This window comes from Tiliqua scincoides, chromosome 11 (genome assembly GCF_035046505.1).
Source record: "Tiliqua scincoides isolate rTilSci1 chromosome 11, rTilSci1.hap2, whole genome shotgun sequence".
Taxonomy (NCBI): domain Eukaryota; kingdom Metazoa; phylum Chordata; class Lepidosauria; order Squamata; family Scincidae; genus Tiliqua; species Tiliqua scincoides.
This window is the reverse complement of record NC_089831.1, coordinates 6,869,093-6,894,127: the sequence shown is the minus strand read 5'-3', so window position 1 is coordinate 6,894,127 and position 25,035 is coordinate 6,869,093. Positions and strand designations below refer to the sequence as shown.

The 25,035-nt window shown below is 49.6% G+C and overlaps 1 protein-coding gene across 1 annotated transcript in view; it reads left to right on the top strand.

Annotated features, from left to right (window-relative positions):
* Positions 1-6,427, top strand: part of PHYHIP (phytanoyl-CoA 2-hydroxylase interacting protein) — a 55,110-nt gene extending 48,683 nt beyond the window's left edge. Inside the window, exons 3-5 of the mRNA XM_066639593.1 lie at positions 1,383-1,557; positions 2,265-2,382; positions 5,893-6,427. Coding sequence (XP_066495690.1) covers positions 1,383-1,557; positions 2,265-2,382; positions 5,893-6,427 — 828 coding nt within the window. The remainder of the gene's footprint in view (positions 1-1,382; positions 1,558-2,264; positions 2,383-5,892) is intronic.
* Positions 6,428-25,035: the final 18,608 nt, after the last annotated feature.

Below are 25,035 nucleotides of genomic sequence, written 5' to 3'. Positions count from 1 at the left end.
ACTCTGCTGTCCTCCACATTCCCTCTTCTGCCCTGTTCCCCTCTTCCTCTTCAGTTCCCAGGAACAGGTGTAGGAGTAGCACTGTTAGCTGGGAGGCCTTGAGCCAATCTTGGAAAGAAACTCTTTCGACTGAATTTTGCCGCGAATTAATCCCAGTCGTTCTGCGCTACAGAACAAGGGCCGGCAGCTCAGTACAAGGTTTCCTGCAAGATTACTGGAAAAGCTCTTTAATGGTGATTTTCACATGGTTTGCCAAGGTCCCTGGTGTTCCCTTGCAAGCTTATTTATTTGTTACTGAAAACATCTCTATCTTGCCTGTCTGTCAGAAATTGGTCCCCCAAGGCTGCTAAGAGCCAATACATTAAAGCAGAATTAATAAAGTGCAGTAATGACAAAGGCTGGAGCTCCATTAGGCAACAGATGGAATTCATATAATTAAAATGGAATTATTTTAAAAACGAGACACCGCCAAAAGTGTGGGCGAATATGTTGTTGTTGGCACCTAAGCATATATAGCAGAGGCTATTCTTTGGAATAATAAATAAGGAAACTTGGAATTGAGGTGCTCCGTAGTCTGGGTGGAGCCACAGAGAAGGCCCTGTCTCTGGGAGCTGCTTCACCGCTAGAGATGGTGGAACCTGGAACAGTGCCACTTGGACCAGTGGACCCCGTCTAGGTGTGCCACCAATGTCCTGCATTTTGCAATCCGCTGCCTAGAATGGCTCCAATGGTGGGGGGGGCACTTACGTGGTACGTGGCGGTGCCTGCAGTACATACCGTGCCACCCTTCTGTAGCTACGCTACTGCTGGCACGATATGGGTTCTGTGGATCCCAATTAAAAGGTTGGCTCCGCATCCTGCGCTGCCTTCCAGTTTCCAAACATGTACCTATAGGCAGGTAGGTTCGTGTACAAGGTTGTGCCGTCCATCTGACTGGGATGCTCTCAGAAAGGATGGGTCTCTGCATCGAGATCAAGTGTTTTCAAAAGAGGTGGCTGGGAACAGAGGACAAGTTTCCCCATGCTACAACCCTGTCTGCTGGGGAATGGTGATGCATTCCGGGATGCTGTCTTAGCTTACACAGGATGACGGGAAGGTTCAACAGACTGAGCCATGCACATGGGTGGGAACCCAAAGTCCTCTCCAGCTGCGCAGATGGAAGGGCTAAGCACATGGCATTTTATAAGGAAGGGACAGTGCCGCATGTCCACCCCCAGCCAACGTGGAGCTGGAGAAGGAAGCATTGCTGTGCTTGGACTCTCCACTGCCCCTTCCCTCGACTAACCGGGGTGGTGATGTCCAGACTGCTCAAGAAAACCTCAGGACCCCAAATCAAGTCCGATTCCTGACACCAACGTGGCTTAACTCTTCTCTTTGAGCAGGATGTCCCTACCAAGCTAGTAGCCAAGGCAGTTGCGCTGCCCATGACTGTGAGAGGCCACTGGTTCCTGAGCCCCAGGACTGAGTACAGCGTGGCAGTGCAGACGGCAGTGAAGCAGAGCGATGGGGAGTACCTGGTGTCCGGATGGAGCGAGACCGTGGAATTCTGCACAGGCGGTGAGTGTACAGCAGTCAACCTCAGGCACAAACAGCCAGGGCTCACACCTCCCTGAGGCCCAATAAGGAGGCAGGCAGCAGATGGGTAGGTAGAGAATAGATCTCATCAGCCTCTGCCATTCCTGCTGCTGCTGCTTCCTGAATATGAAAATGAAGAGGGACAGAGTAGAAGAGACTGGCGGCCTAGAGTGGATGGTGCACAACCCACTCCTCGTTTCCTCCTTTCCCGTTTTTCCTGCTTTCTTTCCAAATTGATGGAGCCTCGAATGGCTCCAAGTGGGAGGGGGCACCTGCAGTGCTTCCCATGCTGCCCCCCTGTAGCAACACTGGCAGAAAGGAAAGAGAATGGGCTTTCCAAAGTGAAGGAGAGGGAGAATGAAGCGCGCACGCACCCCACTTGTTTGGGCCGGCCGTGGCAGGGCTCGGCTGATGGGAACCGGAGCAGGGTTAGGGGTGCTGAAAAGCCGTAAATTCAGATTTCAAGATGGAGCAAGAGTTGTTGTGTAGGAGGTGAAGGGAGTGCCATTCCACCCCGCCCAGAGCAGGAGGTGACAGGGAGGGAAAAGTGGCTGGAGGCAAAGAGGGGAAGGGATGAAAAGCAGGTGCGGTGAGAAAAGAGGGGTGGGGTGGGAAGGTTGGCTGGCTGGCTGGCAAAGGGGGAGAGCACCACTAAAAACACCCCCCCCCCACTTACTCACCCTCTGCAGACTATGCTAAAGAGCACTTGGCCCAGCTGCAGGAGAAAGCCGAACTCATTGCAGGAAGGATGCTCCGGTTCTCTGTCTTCTATCGGAATCACACCAAGGAATACTTCCAGCATGCCAGGTGAGGACGCTGGGTTCCTGATGGCCAAGACAGTTTATGGAGGTTGGAAACTTCGTGCCTCGTTACCCACTGCTCTCAGTCTCATGATCGCAAATGCCGCTGGTCAGTTCTCACTCTGGCAGTTGCAGGATGGGGACATCACTCAGACGGCCGGAACCAGTCCAGGGCAGTTATTTGAAACCAGTGTGCCAAGCATGGCACACTGGTGTGCCCTGAAAAATGCACAGGTGTGCCGCAGGAGTTTGGAGCACAGTAGCTGAAAAACACTTAAAAAATTTCTTCCAGATTCTACAGCTTTGTTTTTAGGGCAACTGTCTGTAGTGACGGTTCTGCTGGCAGAAGAAGAGGAACAGGCAATTCTTTACTACAGACAGTTGCCCTAGAAACAGAGCTGCAAAACCCGGAAGAATCTGCCAAAAGCCAGAAGTGACATCACAAGACAAGATCATAGAGAAGACCAGAGAGGTCAGTATGTAATGAGAAGGAAAACATTGAAAAGCACTGGTCCAGGGGCTTCCATTTGCCTACTTGCTGCTATGAGGCTTCCCCAGCACGGCACCCCTTCTCACCTGGTCTTGGCACACTTAGAAAGATGAGGGGGGAAAACCTCAAAGAGCACTGGGTACTAGTGGCTGCACACATAGTTCCTGTTCTTCATCTTTGCTTTATTTTATCCTTGAAGGGAAATTTGCTTCAAACTCCTTACTAGAGGTCAGAACAGAGAGCAGTACTCTTTTGCTTTGATCACAAGGCACCCCCCCCTCCCCTTTCCAGGCCTAGGGTTAAGAAACACAGGGCATCTCAAGAAAATGAGCACACACTTTAGAGTGTCAGGTTCTTATAGTGCAATTCACACATATACTTATAGGGTGTACACAGAAGCGGTTTGTTTTCCCAATCACTCAATCAGTGAATCAGACCAAGTGCTCAAAATGTTCCCCGTTGGCATCTATACACTGCTGACATGATCGACTACAGGGGTCTGCAGACATTCACCATCGTGTGTGCTGGGATGGAGCAATGGCTTCCCTTAGATCAGGGGTCTCTAAACTTTTCAGCCGAAGAGCCGCATCCAAACATCTGGCACAATGTTGAGGACTGGGAAAAAAAATTAAATATAAAATTTAAATAAATACATTGGAGATGGAACTCAGATGAATGAATAAATGGGCTCAAATGTGTTCTCCAAACACTAACCGCCCAAAGCACACACTTAAACGGACCCCCATTCCCCCACCCCACAAGCAGAACTCCAGTTGTGTTTGGTCAGCTGGGCCAGAGGCCCTCAGAAGATCAGAGGCTGGCTGCGGGCTGGATAGAAGCTCACCGCAGGCCACATCTGGCCCCTGGGCCAGGGTTTGGAGACCCCTGCCTTAGATGTTTGAATGTTGCAGGTCGTTCACAATAAAACATGTATGAATTAGAGCTCATTAAATGTGTGTGCATTTTTTTAGAGACACTCTATATTTCCCCAGTTCTAACCATAAAGTGGACCATTCTTCCGAAGCTTGCAGTTGAACCCAGGACCGTTAGCTTCTGTATCTCTCTGCTAGTTCAGCACTGAGGCCAGGAGACCTGGAAGATGGAATGTCACAAACTAAGAGGGCGCGTCTGCACAATGCAGTGGACTTTTGTCCCATTTGAACAATCAAGCCGTGCTCCAAAGAATCCTGGGAATTATAGTTTAGTGAGAATATTATTGTTATTATCAGTGTTTATATACCGCTTTTCAACGAAAAGTTCACAAAGCGGTTTACAGAGAAAAATCAAATGACTAGTGGGTCCCTGTCCCAGAAGGGCTCACAATCTAAAAAGATGCTGAAAATTTGCTAACACGACAATCACGAGCTTACGCATACTGGACTACAGTCCCCAGGGTTCTTTTGGAAGAGGCCATTGGCTCAATCCTAACCAACTTTCCAGCACCAAGGTAAGGGCAATGCAACTCTGAGGTAAGGGAACAAACATTGCCTTACCTTGAGGAGGCCTCTGTGACTGCCCCCCAACTGCAGGATGCAGCACATGCCCCACTGGCACAGCTATACCAGTGCTGGAAAGTTGGTTAGGATTGCACCCCATGTCTCTCAAAGCAGATTTCATCTGTAATGAAGATACAATCTAAGGGTGCAATCCTAACCAACTTTCCAGCACTGACCTAGCCGCAATGCAGCCCCAAGGTAAGGTAACAAGCACGCCCTTACCTTGAGGAGGTCCCCTTGACTGCCTCCCCACTGCAGCATGCAGTGCCTGCCACATTGGCACAGCTAAATCAGTGCTGGAAAGTTGGTTAGGATTGTGCCCTAAGTCAGAGTTCATGGTTTTAGTCTGAGCCTTCTGCATACAAGCAGGTGCTCTACCACTGAGCTCCCCAGGTGATCCAGGCTCTGTGGACCCCAGAGCATTTGGCTCAGAGGGTTGGGATCTGAGCTTGAGCCAATCCTCAGTCAGTTTCATAGAAGGTTCTCCTAAAAATTAAACCCTGTCCCTTCTCTGTAAAGGGTATTCCAAGTACAGGAAGAGGCTTCTAGGAGGACTGAGTGGTGGTGCTAAAATATAAAGAGGGCCATGGCTGCCCTACCCATGAGACTAAATAATTACCTAGATGGTGGATTAGTGGAGGGCTCTCCTTCCACTCACCTCCTCCTTCCGCCAGTCTTCCTCTCTGCTCCTGGATTGGAAAAGGAAGAAGGGAAGAGTGGAGGAAGAAGTATGGAGTTCAGCAGAGTAGTGGGCTAGAACATCCTTTCCTCCATACTTCTTTTTTTCACTCTGTTTCCTTCCTCCTTTTTCAATCCAGGAAGTAGGGGGAAGGGCAGTAGCTGGTGCACTACTAGGTAATTGGGCATTTGGCTCCCTGTCTCAGGAGCTTGGAGGTTTTGGGTCGCCCCCTCCGCCATATGCTCCTGGCATGAGTTGGCTTCTCCTGCCTCCCAGCAACCACATTCTGTCAGAACTCCTTCGTCTCCATCTAGGGTCTAGTCCAGCCATTTTCAACCACTGTGCCATGGCACACTGGTGTGTCGCAAATGGTTCCCAGGTGTGCTGCGGGAGTTTGGTGGAGGGTCATTTATTAATAGGATCATTGGGGATATGAGCCCCCCCCCCACCAACAGAAAGGTATGCCTTGTCAATTGTCCAAAAACTGATGGTGTGCCTTGACAATTTTAGCACCTTGTTGGTGTGCCATGAGACGAAAAAGGTTGAAAATCACTGGTCTAGTCAGTCGTGTAGCTACAGGGGGGTGGTGCAGTAAGCATTGCAGGTGCCGCAATGCACCAGGTAACCAGCCCCTACTACTCGCCATTGGAGCCATACTGGGCAGTGATGGTAACTGCATTGCCGTCGCTGCCCGGAATGGCTCCCATGGCAAGTGGGAGAGGCCAATTACACGGCATATTGCGGCGCCTACAAGAAACCACCCCCCATAGTTATGCCACTGGGCCTAGTGAAGGCTAAATCCATCCTAAGCCTTGTTCCTGCCTTAGCTGATTTTCTCTCCCTTTCGACCAGAATGCACTGCGGGAACATCTTGAAGCCATACCTGAAGGACAACAGCGGCAGCCATGGCTCTCCCACCAGCGGCATGTTACACGGGATCTTCTTCAGCTGCAACACGGAGTTCAACACAGGCCAGCCCCCCCAGGACTCGCCTTATGGCCGCTACCGCTTCCAGGTGCCCGCCCAGCGCCTCTTTGGCCCCAACACCAACCTCTACTTTGCGGACTTCTACTGCATGTACACAGCCTACCACTACGTCATCCTTGTGGTGGCACCCAAGGGCTCATCCGGAGACCACTTCTGCAGGGAGCGCCTGCCCCAGTTGGACATCTCCTCCAATAAATTCCTGACCTGCTGCATGGAGGACGGCGAGCTGGTCTACCGCCACTCTCAAGACGCCATCCTGGAGGTCATCTACACGGAGCCAGTCGACCTCAGCCTAGGCGTGCTGGGAGAGATCAGTGGCCATCAGCTCATGAGCCTTTCGACCGCTGATGCCAAGAAGGACCCCAGCTGCAAGACGTGCAACATCAGTGTGGGGCGCTAGAGACCGGAGAGGGTGGGGAGGGGAAGAGAAGGGAGGGAGGGTGGCCATGTAAATCTTGTATGTGAGAGAGCTCTGCTATCCTAAGGTCCTTGACAAGGAATACGGCCAGCTGGGAACCTGCGTCCTGGTAAGAGCCATGCTGGAGAAGCAGGCTCCATCACCACGCTCAGCCACTCCAACCCCACAGCCATCTCCCTCTCTCTTCTTGCATGTTTGCTCTGCTTGTTGTAAATAAGATCCTTATCCAGAGAGAGATGAATTGGGGTCACTTTCTAGGGGGCAGGCTTGCTCTTCTCGCAAGAGAAGTGAAGCAGACTCCTGCCCGTGGGCTCGTTGTGGAAGAGTCAACCCTAGATTCCCTGGGGTCTGTCTCTATAGGAAGACCACATCCCCTTCTATCCCCTCCTCTACCAACCCCCAAATGGACATTTTACTTTGCACACACAGCAAGTACTGGGGGTCTGGCCAGTGTGATAGAACGATCCGGCTTCCTGAACCGAACTCCTCACCAGAACTTTTCATTCTGCTCCCCCAGGCACTTTGTACCCCATTTCTCCGGCCGGGGCTCTCTGCCCCCTAAAGGCCTTGCTCCCCTGCACCGGCAGATTTCTCCGCTCACTCAGACACTATCTGGGATAGGGCTGTCAAACTCTTTTCATACAGTGGGCCAAATAGCATTCATGATGCTATCGAAGGTTGGGAGTAATAGCATTCATGATGCTATCGAAGGTTGGGAGTGATGTCATTAAGCCGGTCATGACCACTTTTTTCTCCTTTAGGATCTCATCAGTTGCAAATCATAGAAAATACATAAAGCATGACCATATTTGATGTGGGAGAGCCCGGTTATCATTCGGGCTGCCCTTTCAGCAGTGACACCTCAGCACAGCTCAGCAGCTGAGGGCAGCCGACGGTGGTGCTGGGAGAGCCCGAGGACCAGATAAAGAGTTTCCTGGGGCCGCATCCAGCCTGCAGGCCTTATGTTTGACACCCTTGTTCTGGAGGGTAGGATCTCCCATCCTCCAGTAAAGGGCTAGACCTTCAAAGCTCAGCCAGCGCACCCTCGTGTCTCAACATGCACAGTGGCACTGTGGTCCACACTGAAACATCTGCGCAGGAAGCTCTCGAGTGGCATCATGGCTGGGACTTCTAGAAGGGAAGGGAAAGGAAGAGGATCTGGGAAAGAGATCCTTCCCCCCCCCCCGACACACACGCCTTGTTCAGGGTGTGGTAGCCTGATGTTGCTTCACATCTGTGCTTATTTGTAAATATATACAGAAAGGTGGCAGGAGGAGGAGGGAGGGCGAACAGGTCCCAGCAGGCCTCTGGAATGCTGGTGGGTGGGGATTGAACTGAGATACCCAGCCTGGCTCCCCTGTCTGTCTGTGTCGCCCAGGCCAGCCCTGCCTGGCAGCTCCTCCGAGCTGGCAGAGGAATCCGGTTTGCCCGCAATGGCCCAGGCTGCCTGTCCTCAGGTGACCACCTTCAGGGGCAGGAAGGGGGAGGAGTGTGCTCCGTACCACTGCTGGAGTTTTTGAAGCATTGGGCCAAGCTACAGCATTTGCACAGTTGCATGTAATCCCCCCTCCCCCACCATACTATTGCTTTATTTAGCCAAAAGAGCTGTTGGAGAATGCAAGTTTCTGCAGAGAAATAGCATGGTGGAGAAGGGGGTGCTTAGCCTTTCCTCTTTGGCCTTCCTCAAAACCGGACCCTTGGTGGAGCTCTTGCATGGATGAGGAGTTGAGCAGGGCCCACTCTGAGCCAGAAGGGAAAGAGTTAAGCATCACACTCCCCCCCCCCCCAAACTTCCAAGCTCAAGATTACCACCATCTTTTGGCTGGTAAAATCATCATCATCTATTGGGAGACTTCTGCCTTTAGCATTTGTTTGGTCTCCTAGGGAGAGTGACTGGACCAAGGACCTTGGTGCAAGTCGGTGGCAGAGGGAGAGAGTCAAGCGTTGGCCTCATCCATGGAAGGGTCAGACTTGCTACACATTTCTCTGATTCTGCATTGGCTGTTGAGGCCAGCTAGTGGCCGAGCAACTGGTGTTCGTGCCGCACCAAAAAGAACCGAAGAGGGATGGGGGCAAAAAATGGAGCTCAGCTTGGTCCGTTTTGCAGCCGCTCCCCAGCTCCATTCAGTCCCAACCTGCCCATTATTTCACTCAGCTACGAGGAACCTGCTCTGCAGAGACAGGCTAGACCTGCTCTCGGCAGCTGCAAGGTCGTTCCCCTTCTCCCTTCCTCCCTGCTTTCTGTGCTCCAGGCTTGGTCTCCTCCCTTGATCTAAGTAGTTTTGGTTTTTCTCTTTTTTTCATGTGGGCATTTTCCCTATCGGGGGATTCCAGGAGGAGGAACAGGAATGTGAGTGTGGATCTGGTCACATCCAACTCAACCCTGCTCCACCTGAGCTACCATCTTCCCACAGTCAGAGGGTAGGCTGGACCGCCAACCCCATTTCGATCACAGCACATGCCTTGATTGCCAGATCCAGCCAAAAGCATGGGAGGTCTCTAGGGCAGGCCTGGGAAGGGGGGGGCAGGGTGCATGATGCTGTTCAAGAATAGATCCCTAAAGTAAGGAACTTTGGGCGGCTTGTCTTCCTGCCTGGGGGTCCTGCAGATAAAGCCCCTCTTTATTGAGTTGCAAGATAAGTGAAATCCCTTTTGCAGACAGTAGAAGCAAAATTCTCTTGTGTGGGCAGAATGGGACGAACAGCAGCCTTAGAGTGAACCCAAGTAGTATTTTGAGAACATTCCTGTATGACCATTCACAGGACCATGGAGCCAAGTCACAGTCTGATCTGCTGAGGACATCCTAGCGCCAGCATGTGCCCTCTTCTCCGCCTTCCCCTAGGCATTGCAGGGCATTCCATCGCAAGCCCCACTGAACCGAAGGGAAGCAGAGCATGGCAGGTTTTGGCCCTTCAGACTGGTGCCAAGGCCCCTTTGCTCAATTAGTGGTGTGTCCAGCAGAAGCGAACTCAGAACCGATTCCCTTCCATGGCAGTCAACAGATCAACCCTCAAAAGGGAAAAAAAAACAGCTCTGTTTGGAAGGCATTGCCTTCAGGACCACAGGTGTGTGTTCAGCCTCGCTGGCATTCTGAAATGCGCAAGTGTCCAGATGTTCAGTGCCGCCGGCCGTGTAGTGTTTGCTGTGTGCTGTAGCAGTCCTGTGCCGTGAACGCTGCTAGCATGGAGTAATAATAAGAGCCCTGGCTTTTTATTTCCCACCCCCTCCCCACATAAGCTCTTGTTTTCTTTTCTCCCCTCTCCCTGTTGCACTGCCTATTGCGACCCCCGTCAGCTGAAAAAGTGCCACTTGCCCCGTGGGAATGCTGTATGTACTTCAAGGCTGTCGACAGGCAAGCTCGGCTGCCCCTGCTGGCTCTCCTGGCTTTGCAAAATGTGTATGAAGAAACCTTGACTGCAACAGTTGCTGGATTCTAAGGAGCTTTCTCCAGCGGGCAAGGAAATGGTATCAGGAAGAGCTGTGGAATTTGCATATTCCTATCTCAGCAGAAGAGAGCCTCTCCCATTTCAGGGCCTGCACCAACCAGTGTGGAGAAGGGAGCGCGTATTAATGGCAAACCTGCTCAGGAGGGTTTTAGAAAGTGCAGTTAGACAATTTTTCTGCGAGATGGTCGAGGAAGTTGTTGCACGGAGAGAGGGGGACAGAAAACAGAGGCTCTGCCAAAAGACCTGAGGCTAGAAAGAGCCCTGTCAGTGGCGTAGCTAGAGGGGGTGTAAAGCACTATGTTTTGCAGGGAGCCTCACCGCAGCGTGCAGGCAGCCCCTCCCCTTTGAAGCTATTCCTCACCCCAGCACTGTCTGTTCTAGTGGCTGTCTGCTGGTATTCATTTTGCATCTTTTTAGATTGTGAGCCCTTTTGGGACAGGGAGCCATTTAGTTATTTGATTTTTCTCTGTAAACCACTTTGTGAACTTTTAGTTGAAAAGCAGTATATAAATACTGTTAATAATAATAATAATAATTCCAGGCATGTGCCTCTGGCCCCCAACGCCTGGAATAGATCCAAAGGGGAGGGGCTGCTTGCACGCTGCAGTGAGGCTCCCTGCAAAACTTAGTGCTTTGCCCCCCTCTAGCTATGCCACTGAGCCCTGCTAACATCTCACCCTGTGTTCAGACCATTCCTGGACTGTTCCATTTCAGACTACTCCGGTCTGGGCAAATAGCATCACTGAAAGTGACCTTTTTCTCCTGCACACAGAAAACCGGTTACATTACACTACAGAGAAATAGGCACTTGGCCCAGGATTTGTTGTCTTAAATTAATATATTTACAGCCCAATCCTAACCAACTTTCCAGCACTGATGCAGCCCCAATGCAACCCCCTTGAGAAGGGAACAAATGTACCTTGAGGAGGCTTCTGTGATTCTCCATGTCAGAATGCAGCGCACTCTGCCCCCCCCACCCACCCATTGGCACAGTTGCATCAGTGCTGGGAAGTTGGTAAGGACTGGGCTATTAATTCATCATAAGGAAACCTGAATAGAAGAGCTCTGAAACTTATTCTCAATATTCTCAAACCCCCCCCCCCCCACACACACACACACATTCTGATATTGGAAAAGTAATAAGAGTGGGAGCTTACCTAATTGCATTGAGAATATTTTATTGGTTAGATGTTAAATGGTAAGGTGGTTGAACTATAGTTGGTATCTTGTTTCTTTAAGAAAGTCAGATTGATTGCGGGGAGAAGGGTTTATTGCAGGAACCATATTCATTCACATGACCCGACCCCCCCAATGTGCAATCTGAAATGGAACAGTCCAGGAATAGCTTTACCAGGTGGTGATCTATTTTATCTCAAGAGCAGCAGTTCCCAAACTGTGGGTTGAGATTCGCCAGCAGGTTGCGAGCTGATTTTTGGTGGATCACAAAAAATTTGTGGGCTGGCACCAATTGTGGCTAGATTTCTGGGTGCTACCTGGCCATGCATTCTAGGGTGCTGTCCAGCTGCCACAGGGCATTCTGGGGCACTGCTTCACCAAAGAAGTAGGTTGCAGTGCTAAAAAGAAGCACTGATCTAAGGAAGCACTGATGGTGGGAAGCACTGATCTAGAGGGTATGTAGGTAACCTTGAAAGGATAGAAAAATAGAGGTGGCAGACTTCAATCCTATGCATGTCTACTCAGAAGTAAGCCCCACTGAGTTGAACGGGACTTACTCCCAGGTTAGTGTGTATGATTGTAAGCTAAAGGAAGAGAAAATTTTTCAGAGACAAAAAAGGGTCAATGACAGATCTCCAGTTCAGGAAGACAGAACACTGAGAATTGAAGGAGAGGCTTTGGTGGGTGTAATGCACACCCAAGGTGAGAATATGGGGTGATAGCATCAGAGCTGGAATGCAACCTCCTGGCACCAATGACAGCACGCCAATTGCTGGCCCTATTGTTGCCTCCTCCATAGTGTAGCACACCAGTGGCCACCTTCATCACTCCCCTCTTCCTCCTCCCACATCCTGGATTCTAAAAGGAAGAGGGCGAGCAGAGCAGAAGAGGAAGTGTGGAGGAGAAGAGCATGATGGCTAGAGTGGCTCCACAGCCTCGTGGATGGGCCAGCCCTACATAGCATATGGGTTTGTTCCACAGATCTTGTAAACTTAAGCTACAATCCTATCCACGCTTTCTTGAGAGTAAGCCCCATTGACTATAATGGGACTTCTGAATAGACATGCATAGGTTTGGGCTGGCTTTCATCACATGATGGGGTGGTTCAGACATGACAGCTACACTTTCATAGGGTGGAATATTTGAAAGGAAACTCTTAGTGTTTGGGAATCCAGGAGGATTGAGCCACCCACAAAATGCAGGATATTGAGAGTGAAAATAGTTGGTTCTACATGCACCCTAATGATCTGACTATCTTGTGTAGGGCAATGTCATGTAAGGGGTTAACCACTCCATGTGAAATCATTTAGGAACACAGCTATAATTCCAGGCCACATGTATGGTTATGAATCCTTTGGGGTGGTAGTGGCATTAATTCAGGACAATAAAGGGAGTGGTTTGCCATTGGTGCACTGTGGTGCACTGTGCACCCAGGGCTCATTGGAAGTTTCTTGGGGTTCCTCAAGGAGAAGGTCAGTCATGGAGGGAAACTTTTCCTAGGAAGTCAGGATGGCCACCACTACAGAGTTTATAAGGTGTCGTCGCAAATGAATGCTGGGGACATTTTCGAGAATGGTTCATGCGGGGTGGTCCCATAGGCCTGACCCCACATGAACTGTGGCCCCAGAATCATCTCCCGCACTTTCAGGCAGATGTGCTGGGCTTTGCCTGAAATGTGGAAGCCAGCCGCTGAATGGAGAGCATTTGAAAACCCAAGGAGTTTGCAGAATCTGTTGGTTTAGAGCAGCCCGCAATCTTTGATTGGGAGCCAGGAACTGCGGGGCCCAACTGGAAATACTTTTGCTGGGTCCCCTCTACTAATTTTTCTTAGCTCTTAGCTTGCATGGAGCCAGACTAAGAAAAAAAAACACCTATTCTGTGCCGGTCAATAGGGCTCTTGTACCTTTTGTGGTATAGTGCACGCCCAGCCCACAGTGGTCCCCAACTCTCACCCTTCACCGCCCTGCCTTCAGCAGCCTGCTCCAGAGCGAGACGGGGGGGAAGGAGGATGCTGGGAGCTGGGAGGGGAGGGCAAGATTGAGGTGCACCTGCTGTCACCTGCATGCCACCAATTTTGGGCCAACTGGAAGCAGTGGTGGGCGGAAGGGCAGTGCGGGGCCCCAACCATGACCGGGCCCAATTGGGCGAAATTGCCCCAATTGCCTAAAAGCTGGCCCTGCTGGGAGCATCATGGGGCAAGGATCACATCAATGCGGCCTCAGGGAGGGAGCTTGGAAAGGGAACATCTCCTCAGAGTCTCTGCCTGCAGCCCTGCATGCGGCTGAGAAATAATCAGCAATGCTCTCCTAGAACAATTCAAGCAGCTGTAGCAGCATCCCCGGTCCCAAGTGTTGCTTTTCCAGCTTGTATGTACAAGATGCACGCTGTCCAACAATATCCTGAGCAAAGGCTGTGCTGTGCTTCCAGTGTGTATCAATAAATGACAAACTAGTGTTCAGCTGCCTCTGCTGTCTCACTGTTTGGGCTACCGAAAATCCTCTCCGAACTTTGCAAACATAAAGATGACTCCACTTCGGCTCTCGGCCTTACGAGGCGTCCCAGTGCTCTGAAGACAGCACCGACGAACTAACTGCTACATGAGATCATCGGTGTAGCTAGAAGGGGGGGGGCAAAGCACTAATTTTTGCAGGGAGCCTCATTGTGGCTTGCAAGAGGCCCCTTCCCCGCCATCAGAGCCAGGTGTACACCTCCGTTTTGCTCCCCCCCCACCTGAAATCTTTGAAAAGGAGGGAGAGGGACCCCTTGCATGCTGTGGTGAGGCCCCCTGCAAACCTTAGTGCTTTGCACCCCCTCTAGCTATGTCCCTTCGGGGAGAAAGGCGGGGTAGAAATAAAGTTATTATTATTTATAAAGTTATTATTATTATGCCACTGCATGTTATATTTTCTAAAAATGAGGGAATAGCCCCCCCCTTTTTGTCCCATTTGCTCTGGGTGCATCCTGAAGGTTGACCATCCCTGAGCTAAGCAAAGGAGGACTCCATCTTAAGGCTACAATCCTACACACATTTATCTTGGAGTAGGTCCCGCTGAAATCAAGGTAACTTACTTGAGGTTAGACATGCGTAGGATTATGCTGTGAGCAGTGGTGTATGCTTTGCACCCCCTCTAGCTATGCCCCTGGCTGTGAGATTCTTTTTAACCCATCTCGCTTTTGTCCCTTTGGCCCTTTTTATTATTATTTTTTAACTCAAAAGCTTCTTGATCACAATTTTCTTTTGGTTTGGTTCTAATAAAGATTTTCCCAGGCTGTGGCTTTTGGATTTTTTTTTTTTCCTAATGGACCCCACATGGCCACCTCTATATTTTGAGGACTAAACGCACCAGAAGTGAGCCTTGACAAATGGATCAGGGCTTCTTCTGACCCATCGTGGTATAGACCGCTACATTTTGGGTGCGCCAGCGTGTGTAATTTTGCAACAGTGCTATCCTTCTGAGTCATCCAATCCAAGCTCCGCAGTTCTTTCCTTGAACCGCTATCCATGAAACCATACACAGCTTGGGGGCTACCACAAACACACCTCGGAGACTCAAACAAAATGCTCTCCTCTCTCAGGCCAATTGCACGGTCAAGGAAACCCGATGACATTTCAGTGGTTAGCAATTCAGTACAGTGGCATAGCTATAGGGGGATAGCGCGGCAGTAGTGTAGCTAAGGGGAGGCAGGAGGAGTATATTGCCCTGGGCACCACTCCATGACGGGGTACCAATCCACACGCCAACGGCGGATTCCTCACAAGTCACCGGGCACGCTGCCCGAATGGCTCCAATGGCAAGTAGAAGGAGCTGCTTACATTGCACATTTTGGCACCTGCAGTACTTATCGAGCCGCCCCTCCTCTGGTTACACTACTGCTTCCACCCAAGCATGTTGGTGACGTGTCCTCTCCTGTGCTTGATTATATGTGACCAAGAGCAGGTTGGCTTGCTTTGGGAAAAGCCCATCCAGGCCCACACCTTCAGACATAGCCAGAAGGAGAAAGAGAAAATTATTTTGGAAGTCTCTTCCTCACACCAGGCTTTCCAAGCTGTCACAAGTTAAAACAGCCACGATTTCATCCACGTGACGAGAAACATTTAAAAATTAGTCATCTTGAAAGGCTGCGTTTCATCGTCAGTCAACCGCAAGAGTGATGTCGGGCAATTAACCCACCAAGGCTTGGCACGTGCCTGGGATGTGCTTGGCAAGCTGTCGGAGGCACGGGGCAAGAGCGGGGGAGGATTTTTCCAGAAGCTTGGCAAGGGCTGTCGCTGGAGAAGTGGGCAATTTATATCCCTGGCCTTTTCCACCCCAAACACACACAACCCTGCAGGAGCTATTCTTATTCTTTGACAGTTGCTGTTGCTATGCACCCCCCCCACACACACACACACACTCACCCTTTAGAACTCAGGCAAGCTGTGCGCAGAGAAGTTGTAACAAGATCCTGACTAAAAGGCAATTAGTCTACAATTACCCCACATGTGTGGAATATTAATTCCATTAAATGCATTAAAATAAATGAAAACTCTTGCCACTTCCTTGGTTCATCTTTCCCTCTGGAGAGGGGTAAACAGACAACACCCCATGACTGTACATGCCATTTTTGAATCCACCGACAGCGGTCCTAATGGGAGCAGGTATACCAAACAGCTCAAAACGAACAAGCAAAAATCCAGAACGTGAGCCAATATCCACCGAACCAAGAAGTCCAATAAAACATCTGCTTATGTCTAGGGAAACGCAATGGGATTTATTTTTTTCTGCCATGTGAAATATCATTTAATACAATGGTTCTCAAACTTTTTAGCACTGGGACCCAGTTTTTAGGATGACAATCTGTTGGGACACACCGCAAGTGATGCCATTAGCTTGGAAGTGATGTCATGGCCGGAAGTGACATCATAAAGCACGAAAATATTTAACACCCCCCATATGACAAATCAAATTTAATAAAGTGTGCAATTAAGTGAAAGTTTACAAGAAGTTTAAAATTTTATTTAAAAGCAGGAAGAACCCTCCCAAGCAATTGCTCATCTGTTTAGAATGAACTCCCCAAACATTCTAAAGGCTGCAATCCTGTCCACACTTACCTGGGAGTAAGCTCCATTATTGTTAAAAGTATATACACAGTAGCCTGATTGTAACATTTCCCCAAATGCAGTCACATACCATGGTAGCATCATCTAATATATTTAAAAAAATATACACATTGAAATGAATGGAGACCAGCTGAAATTGGCTCGTGACCCACTTAGTGGGTCCTGACCCACAGTTTGACAAACACTGATTTATTACACAGCAGTAAAGTGGGTTTGTCATTGAGCATTCAGTTGAGAATGGGCCACTTCAGACAATCAATTAACCATGGACAGGGTTGTGAATCTGGCCCTCGCACTCCCTCCTCGCCTTACTTCCTTGGCTCTGTTGTGGAGCTATGTCATTGACATGCTAGTTTGTTTAAACCATGGCTCCATGGCTGGAACCGTGGTTTAATTCTGGTTTTACAACCTAGAGTTTAAAGTTGGTTCCGCATCCTGTTTTGTAAGCAGAGTTAAACCACAGTTTCCTTGATTTGCATGAGCTTCTGAGTCATGGTTGAGACAAATCAGGACTTCCAGCTATGTGAGCAGAGGACATAAGGGGAGTGGAGAGGAGGAAGCTCATGGGCTTCGGTCTATATTCATGACCCTAACTAACTATGGTTAGTTAATAGTTTCAATGGGTGCTGGGAGTTTTAACCATTTTTGTCTACCTGACAACACTACCTGTATACACTACCTGTATGGTGTTATCCCAGTCCTACATCTTTACAGCGCAATTGAAACTGGCACTTAGACCAGCTCAAGTCCATTGCGCTGCCTTCCAGGTGTCGCAAACGTGCCATAAAGCATGTTTGCCCCACCTTGGGAGTAGCTAGGCCAACTTGAGGACATGCAGCAGCCTCCCTGTGCTAGATCCAGGTCCTAAGTGGGCAAGTTTGCACTGACCAAGGCAGGCTAGTGAGTGTGTGGGTGGGGGGAGGGGCGTGTTGGAGAAGGTGGCGGGAGGGCAGAATGGGGGTGTTTTTGGGTGGTGACGGGGCGGTCCAGTGGGTAGACCAGATCTGGGAGGGAGGTGGGGCCAGCCTCGGCAACTTAGGCCAGATCCGAATCCCCCTCCCAACTGGGTTGGGCTTACACCAGGCTGCTCGGATTTGTGCTAGTGATTTCGAGAATTTTTCTCTGTCCTCCCTGGGGATCAAACCTGAGAAGCATGTGCTGTACCCACTCCACTATGGCCCTGCCTCAATTGTCTTGCCTGATGCTCCCACCTGTGTAACCACCCCTGACAGCCCCATCCAGGCATTTATAATGGGTTCAGGGGACAGGAAATAAATGCGGTTTCTGTTGCTAAGCAACCATAATCGGTTCTCATGGCTGGCCTGATGCCGGAGAAATCTTTTTCCTTCCATCAAGTGAGTGTCCCGCATACTCCAAGAGAGGCGTTCCAGGATCTCTTTCTGTATACATACATATGTACTACATACATATACATATGTAGATACACACATGATCTTTATACATACACATGTACTACACACATATGTTCTTTATACATACATATGTACTGTATACATACATAAGTACTGTATACATACATATGTACAGAGGGGGAGAGGGAAAGAGGGGTGCCAAAAAGCAGTGGAATCTCTTTCTTTATACATACATACATGTATGTACTACATACATATACATATGTGCATATACATACATATGTACAGAGGGGCAGAGGGAGAGAGAGGTGCCAAAGACAGTGGAATAAGCAGGCCTGTTTTGAGCATCTTGAAACAAACGGGGGCCAATGTGCTCAGAAAAGCAGTCACTGCTCAGGTGCTCCTGGCAACAGCTTTGCCAAGTGCACCTAGCCCCATGTGACCCTCAAGAATAACATTATCCTTGGGCACAATGAGCAGCATCTCAACGGCGCTCTCATGCTCAAAGTGAAATGACCTGTGTGCCCCTTCAACCACCTTCACCTGCTCAGCTGCGATAAGTTCTGGAGGCAGAGGAGGTAGCAAAGAATGCAGGGACAAGGAAGTTCTCGCACCCAGCACATGCAGTCAGCTTCAGAAGGGGAACTGAGGCAGCTCCTAGAAGCAAGTCACCCCACATCAAAGATCGCTCTGGATGGGTATCATGAGAAGAGGAAGTGGAAATGCGCAAGATCCGTCGAGGTGACGGCATGGTGTCAACAGTAGCCCCGTGCTCTGACAGGTCTGGGAAGCATGGGGTGAACACCAGGGCCTTAGATTGCAGTGAGTGTGCTGCACAGCTGCAGACACTTGGAGGCAACAAAGCTTCCTCAAGGATAAAAGCAGCACCTGGAGGAGGGAGAGTTTGGTGGGTAGTAGAATGAGGTAGTGGGTAGTTGGAAGAAGGATGGAGAGAGGACGGACAGATTGGCGGACGGATGGAAGGACGGACTTACTGACTGGTGGGTAGGTGGATGGACGGATGGGCAGACAGATGGACTGACTCATGGACTGGCTAATGGACTAACTGACTGGCGAACTGACTAAGGGTACAATCTTAACCTCCAAGTTAGGCTGGCACAAGTCACTTGTGCTGACCCAGGGGTGTCTCAAATGTACCATAAGGCACGTTTGCACTGACTTGCATTGGCCTCCCCATGCTAGATCCAGGCCCAGTGGGGTAAGTTTGCATTGGCCAGGTGCTCGGTCGACGCAGGGGTCTGGGGGGGACATGGGGAGAGCGGGGAGGAGGCAGGAAGGAGGCGAGAGGAGGCAGGCAGGGAGCAAGAGGCTATTATGCTGGATCCTAGCCCCCATTCTTCAAGCAAGCCGCTCTGCTCTCCTCAGACTTATGCCACCTCCGAAAGTGGCACAAGTCCAAGGAGACCCATCGGGGCTGAAGCTGCTTACCTGGGGGTAAGGGGAAGAGTTTCCCCTTACCTCTGGAGGAGCTACGTCAGGGCCCTATCTTGTGCTGGATACAGCACAGGCCTCCTGGCAAGATGGGATTGTGCTGTAACTGAACAGAGACTGCTGAGAGGTGGGAAGCTGAGGGGGTGCTGCTGTACCTAAAAGAGCTGCTGCTTGGAGGAGGGACACTGCAGCACCACAGGCAAGCTACCCACTGGTCACCTTCCCACTGGTGCTGGGGTCCAGCAGTAGTTTTGTACGCCGCTAGAGCTAGCCGTGTTTGAGCCAGGGGGACTAGTTAGCTTGAAGTGGGCAGAAGTTCTCCAGGCCAAGACTGGAAAGGGAGTTTGGCAAAACAGGGTTCAAGGTAATTCCCAGATTGGGCATGTTGTTCATGGGTATACCCAGGCCTCCTGGAGCCTCAAATGCTGCGTCCCCTCTCTGGCGATGTCTCCTCTCCTCCACTCCTTCCACTCTGCTCCTTCCACTCGGTGGAACAGAAGAGGACATGAGAAGGAGCGGAGCGTATTTACCTAAAGCAACACTTTTCAATATTTTTCTTCTCATGGCACACTGACGGCACTCTATGGTCTTCTCTGTATTCTTCACCTCTTGTGATGTCACTTCCGGCTTCCAGGAGACTTTTCTGGGTCCTGCAGCTCTGTTTATTTATTTATTTATTTATTTATTTATTTATTTATTTACTTATTTACTTATTTATTTATTTATACAGGTATTTATATACCGCCTTTCTTTGGTCGTCAGATTTCTCCTCAGACTTTAATCCAAGGCAGTTTGCATAGGCAGGTTGTTCTAAACCCCCCTAGGGATTTTTACAATTGAGTAGTTCTCGTCTTTCATAGAACTCCTCGTCCCAGCTGGATTCCTTCCCGGTCTGGCCTCTCTCTGGCCCTTCACCTCCCACGCTCCACTTGACGGCAACTCCTCTCTGCCACCGAGGGTCAGCTCATCAGTATATCAGCGTGTCCTCAGTTCTCGGGTACTTCCGGTTGTTTCGAACTGGCAGCCTCAGATCTTCAGGCATACAAGGCGGCAGCTCTACCAACTGAGCCAGACCTCCTGCCTGTTTCTAGAGCAACTGCCTGCATTAACAAACTGTCAATCTCTCTTCCTCCGCCGGCAGAGGAATAATTCATTACTACAGACAGTTGCCCTAAAAACATCTGATGCTTCATGGGGGCTCAGCTGCTCACCTTGTTGCAGGTGTCTCACCTCGCTGCAAGTGTGTGAGTGCCAGGACCCTGGACAAGGAAGGAGTGCATTGCCCCACCAACCAGACCATTCACATTCTGCTACTGCAGAAGGAAATCACCCATATCCTGGGCACTCAGTGTGAACGGATCTCTTCCTACTTCTGTCTCATCTCTTAGGTTTGGGTGGCAGCAGCAAAAACTGCCTTTCCCCAGTTTAGTCCCAGTGCATGCAATACAAAGGGGTAAAACAGAGAGTAGGGAGGTGGGTGCCATCACTAACTGCTTTTGTGCCCGCTTTGCTCTCCATCTATGCTTACAGGGATGGTTATAGAGGATTGGTAGGAGGCGGGGGGGTTGACCCAATATACTTGGGTACCCCAAATGGGTAATTAAAAACTCACTCCCATTGCTCTTAAATAGTACAGGCGATGCTGGGATGCTGTCCTGCTCAGACCTCACCTGTATAAAGAGCAGCTTATGTGCTCCTGTAGCTCCTGCTCAGTTCAAGGACCATTTATAGGAGAACTGGTGGGTTGTGGGTGGGGGCTGGTGTCCCAGATTTGTCTGTTGCCACTCTGGCAGATCAGGACATTTTGAGGAGCAGCAGCCAAGCCACCCATCCTTCTTCCTTGAGCTGCCAACAGAAGGTAGTTGAACTTGTGAAAGACTAGCTTCTGATCCAATGTGCACTTACCTGGTACCAGGGCCCATGGGGGGGAGGGGATAACCCACGCCCAGAGTCAAAAAGGGGGCCCAGGTGCCATAGGAGGAGGCCCAGAAATTTCCTGGGATCTTGCATTTGCTGATCTCACCCAGACTCGCTGCCCACGCAGGATGCTGGGGGCACTACCACAGCCAAGAGGCTGCTGCTGCAAGCCGTATGCGCTGCATTGAGGCATGCATACATGACACCCTGTTTTGCCAAATCCCAATCCACTGGGCCTTGTAAACCAGTCCAATCAATCAGAGCTGCCAATAAGCCAAGTTACTGTCCAAAGTCAGGTTCCAGGTAGGTCAGTCCAATCCCTCAGGGTATCCAAGTCCAAGTCCAATCACAATCCAGTCTGATTCCCAATTCCATAAACCAAGTCAGTCTCCTCTCCAACCTGCACTCCTATCACCCACCCAACCCTTTCTGCCTCAGGTGCTCCCTATATACCTGAGGGATCTCCTTATGCTCTAGTGGCTGCAGCTGTGCAGCACACCTCCAGCTACCACCCGGGCTTTAATCCTGCATTTACTCAGAGCAAGGGGCACTGTGGACACCACACCCTATCTCCTTGGTAATATCTTCTGCAATTCCAATACACACCTTTTAACACAGCATCAAATCTGGGAGGAAACTGGCCTACTACAGTAGCTCTTTGGCTTGTGAATCTGCTGACTGTGCAGGGGTGCATAGGAGCTCAGGGACACAGCTGCGGGGCTACAGTTGCTGTAGAAGTGCATTTTGATACGCACAAGTCACTTTCCATTCTAGTGTGAACCTAAATATGAAGATGTTAATTTTCTGCAATGGTTTTCTATATTTAAAAGATTTTAGAGAGACAGGAGAGTGTTTGGTTTTCCATATTACTGTATCTAGCTGATAGTGTCACAAGAGCCGGTAGATTGGCCTCCACATCAAGAGACCCGGGAGACCTGGACACCAAAGGCTATTCTGGCTGTTGCCACCCTCCCCCTGCCTTGTTTTGCTCCCTTTCTACCCCTCCCTCTTTGGTAAGAAGTCCAAAATAAATGCTGCACCCCTTGATAAAATTCCTCTCCGAGGCCCTGCCTGGGACTTACCTCACTGAACAAAACAGGACTTAGTCCTTGAGTATACATGCAAAGAGGGTAGTGCTGTAAGGCTGCAGTCCCAGGTACATTTACTTGAGAATACTATGGAATTTCTCCCCAACTAAAAATTCATAGGATTTGGCCACCATCCCACTTACATTGCAACTAATTTATGAGTACTGCTCTATCCTGCCTTTCTGTAATTTGAACGCACAAGGTGGCCAGCCACAATACTACAGTGACAGCCACCACACAATAGCAGTGAAAACACAATAGCGATATGTGCTTGAACTCCAGTTTCCTGAGTAGTGACATGGCATGGGGAGGCCACACACCCACCCTTCCTTTCAATGGGAGTTTGTGGATAGAATGAGGTTCCTCTAATCCACATTGGTTCTATCCACACAATAACTAATCACGATAGGACTGCCAACTTTTCAACCCACCACAGCAGCTGTGCCTTTTGCAGCAGCTTGATGGACCCACATCCGCAGCCGTTTAGTGCCATGTTGTGAAAAACATCACCTGCTGATTTCTCCACAGCAAACTGCTGCTGCTGAAAGCATAAGAGCATGCCAGGGCAATTGTCTTCAGGTCAGTTGACAACCTCCATAGTCGGAATTGGGACTGAATTGCTGTCAATGAGTACGGTTTTCAGAATGTACCTAGGAAGCATGTGAGGATGTGTCTCTCTGGGCCAACGCTAGAGGGCCTCTGAAGCTCGCACAGGATAGAGTCGGTTCCTTCCAAATGAGTCAAGAAGCCGGAAAGCAACAATGCATTTGATGTGGCACAAAAGGGGTCATGACGTGATTAACGCCGGTGGCGACTGTAATTGACCAACAGGTCTGCGTGTGACAGAGGCCCTGGGAATCAAGGCCCAGGGCTCAAGGCCCTGGGAATCTCTGCTTTTGTCACTGTTGCCGCTTCCTGCGAGGAACATGACACACATGCAGCCTGGCTCAGTGAAGCCTGTCCCACCACATTTCCTTGTGCGCCAGGGTGTTATTCATGGCAAGGGAGCAGGACTAGTCAAGAAGGGGTGGCGCCCTTAGAACTGTGATCAAGTTACAGCAGTTTTGGAATTAATCACTGTAGAGACTTTCAGAAAAAAAAAATCTACCCAGGCTGTGTGAAGTTTGTGGGAAAGATGAGAGATGAGCATAGATTTAATGCACTGCCTTGGGAACTGTGTAAAAGTGATAAGTTTTTTGCGGAGACAGGCTCTGGTTTTGGTAACAACAACGAGGAACCTTTTTTCTCAGTTTGGGTCCAGCCTCATTTCTGTTAACTCAAGTGAGGGACAAAGGACCCTGGGGCCAAAGAAACCTTATTGTTTCGTACCGTGCTAGGAACAAGAGCTATAACCCCTAGACACTGGAAGGCTGTGATCTTAACCTAGGCCAAGCGAACAGCTGGTTCAATGATGGGATGTGCCATCACAAATATATCCATTCCTGGTATATTTGCAGTCATAATGATTTAATGATGGCACACACACACACACGCACACACACATACCCCCAGGGTATCTCAAAAAAAATGTACACACATTTTAACATCATTGCATCCAGCACAACTCTCAGGTGTTCCAAGCACTGAGCCAGTGTGACAGGTAAACTCTCCTGGTGATAAACACATCCCTCATGGACCGGTTCTCAGATAGTAGTCTGACTAGATCGTCATGCTCAGGAGTCATGCTCAGGACTGGATAGTCATGCTTGCATGCTCAGGAGGCTTACCGAAACACTCGAACATCTAAGTTTGAGTGATTCAGTTCAGGGGTGTTCAGTTGAGTGTTTTCAGCAAAGGGGCCAAACTTTTGGGTTATTGAGCAGCCAGAAGCCCAGCTTGGCTTTGCCTCCCACGGCATTTGCCGAACAGCAGAGCTGTGGTGTGAGCCTGGAGCTCTGCCGTTCCCTATCCAGTGCACAGCTAAGGCTAAGCTAAGCCCCCCAAGATGAGCTCCGCATGGGCCAAATGACCTCGGGTAGTGGGCTGGATTCAGCCTGTGGGCTGTGGATTGCTGACCCCTGACCTAAAGGTGTAGAACCATCCCAGCACACACCTGGATGGATGTCTGCATAGCTGTGTCAGTGGTGTACAGACGGCAATGGGGAATATTCCGAGTACTTGGTCTAATTCATTCTAATTCTAAGTAGCCAATTTGATTAATTAATTAACTGGAACAAGCAACTGCGTACAGCACATGCAGTGCATGTGTGAATTAAATAGTATTATAGGATTTGAACTTTAACATTATTAAAATGGGTTGGTATTGCTTTGGGATGCTCCCCCATGTGTGTGTATAATAATAATAATAATAATAATAATAATAATAATAATAATAATAATAATAATAATAATTTTGTGTGGCCTTTTCAGCCATACTAGACACTGTTCCAGAACCAGACTGAAGGTTGCCAACATCACAATAATAATAATAATAATAATAAAATTTATTTATAAATAATAATTTATAAATAATAATGATTTATTATTATTATTATTATTATTATTATTATTATTATTATTAGGAATAGCAAACAACAAAGACTGGGTCCTTACATGGGGCAAGTCCCCTGCAAAGTCCAACTCCCCTCTCCTTTGCTGTATAGCCCGCCAGCCACTCAGGCCTGAGTCTGACTTCCCCACCATTTACCAAGCAAAAGCAGATGAATGGTCACCCAATGTCCACTAGTCTAGTTTCTCCCTTTGGAACAGGCCTTCGCTAACCTGAACATCAGAAATCAGGTCATGGCACCAGGTTGCTGGGGCTCTGGGGCAAAGCACTATATGCCCCCCCCCCATAACATCCCTGGTAACACACCAGCTGCTGCCACTGTGAGTTGCATACCCGTCAGGACTGACCTGGAGTCCCCTGGAATCAGCACCCACTTGCAGCAGAGGGCATTTAGAAATGTCCACTATGACGTCGAGTTGGGAATGAAAGCTCTCCAAGAGTAGCTGCAGTCAGAGCTGGTGATTCTAACTGCCTTCAGTCCTGGGGATTCAGGGGTCAACCTGACCATGTGGGTTGGCGGACAACACT